The sequence below is a fragment of the Gekko japonicus genome, unplaced genomic scaffold, assembly GCF_001447785.1.
Source record: "Gekko japonicus isolate JY-2015 unplaced genomic scaffold, Gekko_japonicus_V1.1 scaffold277, whole genome shotgun sequence".
In the NCBI taxonomy this organism is placed as follows: Eukaryota; Metazoa; Chordata; class Lepidosauria; order Squamata; family Gekkonidae; genus Gekko; species Gekko japonicus.
This window is the reverse complement of record NW_015168055.1, coordinates 1,126,602-1,130,842: the sequence shown is the minus strand read 5'-3', so window position 1 is coordinate 1,130,842 and position 4,241 is coordinate 1,126,602. Positions and strand designations below refer to the sequence as shown.

The 4,241-nt window shown below is 47.0% G+C and overlaps 1 protein-coding gene across 3 annotated transcripts in view; it reads left to right on the top strand.

Annotated features, from left to right (window-relative positions):
• ITGB4 (integrin subunit beta 4) overlaps positions 1–4,241 on the top strand; it is a 127,477-nt gene extending 123,236 nt beyond the window's left edge. For all 3 annotated transcript variants that reach the window (XM_015414478.1, XM_015414477.1, XM_015414476.1), the window contains one exon: positions 3,679–4,241. In XM_015414478.1, coding sequence (XP_015269964.1) covers positions 3,679–3,824 — 146 coding nt within the window. In that variant the 3' untranslated portion in view covers positions 3,825–4,241. The remainder of the gene's footprint in view (positions 1–3,678) is intronic.

Below are 4,241 nucleotides of genomic sequence, written 5' to 3'. Positions count from 1 at the left end.
CCGTTATGCGATCGTCCAACATCTGTGGAATTGCATTGAAAACCTCAGTAACCGTGCGCATTAAGTCCTGCACGGAACGTTCGAGGTAATCCAATCGATCATCCCGGGGCTCCCCCTGTCCCGCACCAGCATCCCGGTCTCGTTCACTCGCCCGTTCGTCCGGCCAGAAATCGTCTTCAATCCGAAAAGTTTCTGCCGGGCAGCTCCGTGGTCTTTCGGGATACACGTCTGGCTCAAACAGGCTTTCCCGAAGTCCACTCCCACGATGAGCAAAAGTCTCTTTCGTGCCTTGAGTATCAAACATAGTCCAATCCTCCGTGGTCCTCGTCTCCCATTTTCCCCATTGTGACGGGGTAGGAGGCGGCCAGGGAATAGTCTCATGCCTCGGGATCGCTCCCCCGACGACTCCCTCGGTCGGCATCGAGCCCGACGTCGAAACGTTGACCGGGATGGCACCTCGGTCTCCCATGAAATATGGAGGTTTCCCTTCGGCCCCGCTCATGACCGGAGTCAGATTCGGGGTGAGGGGGAAAAAGTGATTCTTAACAAAAATGTTAGATCCCAAATCAGGAGAATAGATCCACGTTCAAAAAGAAGAAAGATTTATTTCCAAAGCATGGTTGATCACGAACATACAGAGATTGTTAAGAATAACTACAATACCCAGGGAAGGTGTATTAAAAGGAAATTCAAACCAGGTTTAAACCAATGAACATATTTCCCTCGTCAGGCTCACAGATTAGAAAAGGCGTGAAGCGGGCTGAGAACAGCAACGGCCAATTCCATAAACACAGGTTGAGTTCACACGGGAAACCTAAACAAGCCAGAGCTTCAAGACATAAAACCACATCACACCAGCTGGAGACCTTGGCAGTTACAGAGGCACTACATGGACAGGATAAGGCTTTGGGAGACAGGGAGGGGGATGGGACACGTCCCAAGGAAATGGCAGCTCGCTGACAATATCCATTAAATTAGTGGTTTTCTCTAACATAATTATAAATGCCCCTAACCATGGTGTGTGTGTCTTAACACAATTGCTTACCACAAGGGATGCTGCTTGGGCACTAACCCCAGTGATCCTGAGAGGAGTTTAACTGAAGAAGGAGCAAGAATTAGGGGTGTGCACAAAAAAAGCCAGAATTTTTCGGATTTGGGTATATTGGACCAAAAAAATTGGTATTCCTGATATTCCCAAATTCCAATACCAATTTTTCCAGTATCTTCTGGGGACCGCTATGGAGACCATTATAGTTAATGGGGAATCTATCCAAGGGTATCGTAGGGTCTTGGGGGGGATGGTTGAGGTAGAGGCACCCAATTTGTGGCATAGCTGCTGGTGCCTCTCCTTAGAAGGACTCCCAAGATTCAAAAAGTTTGGACCAAGGGGTCCAATTCTATGAGCCACCAAAAAAGGTGACCCATCCTTCATTGTTTCCAATGGAGGGGGGAAATAGGGGAAAAAGGCAAGGGCAAGAGAAGACCAGCAGAACAAAGTTCCAGAGAATCTCTGCAGTAGAAACTGAAGGGGGTGGGGGGGGGGATTTTGCAAACCCAGCAGAACCAGTGCCACTTGGGCAATAAAACCCAACATGACTAAGGTCAAACCAGAGAATATCTGCAGTAGAAAATTGAAGGTGGGGAGGCATTTTTGCAACCCCAGCAGAATCAGTGCAATGTACAGAGTGCCCAACAGAACTCAATGCCATTGTGGCAATGCCAGCTCAACAGGACTGATGTCAAACACAGAATCCAAATCCAAGCAAGGAGAGAGGTTGCAAGCCCAGCAAAACCAGTGCCCAGCAGAAGCCAGTACCACTGAGGTAATGGCAGCTCAACAAGACTGATGTGAAGCACAGAACCACAATCCAAACAAGAATGGTGGTGGTTTGCAAGCCCAGCACAACCAGTTCAGTGTACAGAATGCCCCACAGATCTCAGTGCCAATGTGTTAATGCAAGCAAAAGAGGACTAATGTCAAATCAGATAATCCCTGCAGTACAAATTGAAGGGGGTGGACATTTTTTCAAGTCCAGCACAACCAATCCAGTGTACAGAATGCCCAGCAGAACCCAGTGCCATTGTTGCAGTGCAAGCTTTAAAAGGACATATCTCAAAGCAGAGTCACAAGAAATCCAAGCAAGAGGGGGTTATTTTGCAAGCTCAGCACAACCAGTTACAATGTGCCCATGCCACTGGCACTGCAAGTTTAAAAGAACTGATCTCAAAGCAGAGTCACAAGAAATCCAAGCAAGGGAAGTGGGATTTTGCAAGCTTTGTGCAAGAAAATGGGAAGGGAACACAATGAAAGGCAGGTAAAGGGGGGGGGACTCTTGAAACTGACAAGACCAGTGGGGAAGCCCACAGAAACCCCCAGACACAGAAACAAAAAAGAAGAGAAAAAGCAGTTCCTTGGAGCTGCAATGCTGGCTCCTGATCTTCCCAGAAAATCCCAAATATATCGGGGGGAGGTTTTTGCTGGGGGTTGGTTTTTTTAAAAAAATCCCAGATATCTTTGGGATGCCGAAAAATACTGATAAGGTGTTTTCCGGGTATATTTTCAGCTCGGGTATATCTGAATGCACACCCCTAGAAAGAGTACATACCCTCTTAATGAAGCAGAGATGACCCTATTCCTGATCTATATGTTCAGGAATAAATAAACAAGAATGAAGTCAAGATCACCTTCTCAGTACAAAAGGGTCAATTAGGTAATAATAGGTATGTTTAGCCAGGAAATTCGAAGACAGTCTGGCAGCCAGAAGTTTTCGCTCCTTTTAGCATTATACACCACTAGGTGGTGAGCTCGACTTGTTTTTAAGGCAAGAGACATTTCAGAGGTGGTTTGCCACTGCCTGCCTCTGCATTACGCCCCAGTATTCCTTGGAGGTTGCCCATCCAAATACTAGCCAGGACCAACCCTGCTTACCTTTTGAGATCTGATGAGATCGGACTTGCCTGGGCTATCCAGGTCACGGCTGGTGAATTAGGTACTTGTCTGAAATACAACATTGTTACACTAACGATACCGATCAATTTCACTAGAGCAAGAGAACCTTTCTGTACATTCAGAACTCTTGACTTTTGGGTTGAAATACCCAAGCAGCCACTTTCATGCAGTGATACTAAAATGAATCTTGCAAGTCTGCCCCAGTCAAATTTGTCTACAGGGCAGTCCTATTCATGTTTACTCATAAGTAAGTCCGGCTTTATTCCTTGGGGCTGACTCCCAGATGAGCACGGCATGTGTCCATAACAAAAACAGGCAAATATGCACACTGCTAAATCAGTCCTATGGAGCTGCGGTGGCTCAAGTGGTTAAGACGCTGAACTGCAGGCTGTGGAAGGTTGGTAGTTCAAGACCCGAGTTGCCACATGACGAAGTGAGCTCCCGTTTCTAGTTCCAGCTCCTGCCAACCTAGCAGTTCGAAAGCAAGAAATTGCAAGTAGATAAATAGGTACCACTTCAGTGGGAAGGTAACAGTGTTCCGTGCGCCTTGGTGTTTAGTCATGCCGGCCACATGACCACGGAAACATCTTCAGACAGCGCTGGCTCTTCGGCTTTGAAACGGAGATGAGCACCGCAACCCTAGAGTCGGATTCGACTGGCTTTCGAGCAAGGGAAACCTTTACCTTTACCTTTTAAATCAGTCCTTCTCATGTCCTATCTTGTTGCAGATGGCATGCTGATGACCACTCAGCGGGTGGAGAGTGGCAGCACCCTCACCAAACAAGTCACTCAAGAGTTTGTCACCAGAACCATGATGTCTAACAGCAGTGGGACATTCGACAGACAGACAGACAGGCAGTTCTTTGAAGGCTGAGTCCAGAAGGAAGCAGCCAAATGGACACCTGGATTTCAACAGGGGATGATCTGAAGTGGGCCTATTCTGTGGTCAACTTCCAGACAAGCTCATAGTGCCTGCTTTATTGCGCCAGCGTTAAAAGCATTAGATGCTGCTTTGAAACGCCACTGGGAGGAGGATGCATGCAGCTCAGGTGGAACCCTAAGACATTATGAAAAGAGCTTTTTTTTAAACTGCAGCTTGGTTATGAAGGGCTATTGCACAGTTCTGACTCAAGAACCTGACTGTTGCATTTTTGTCTGTTCAAATGGCATCACTGGAAGCTCGATCACATAGGACTGAATCTGTGTTTAAATCACCCCTCAATGCCATTCCATTGTATTTTTTCTATTTGTGTTGTGATTCCTTTCCTAAGTCCCCAGCCCCTGTCAACAC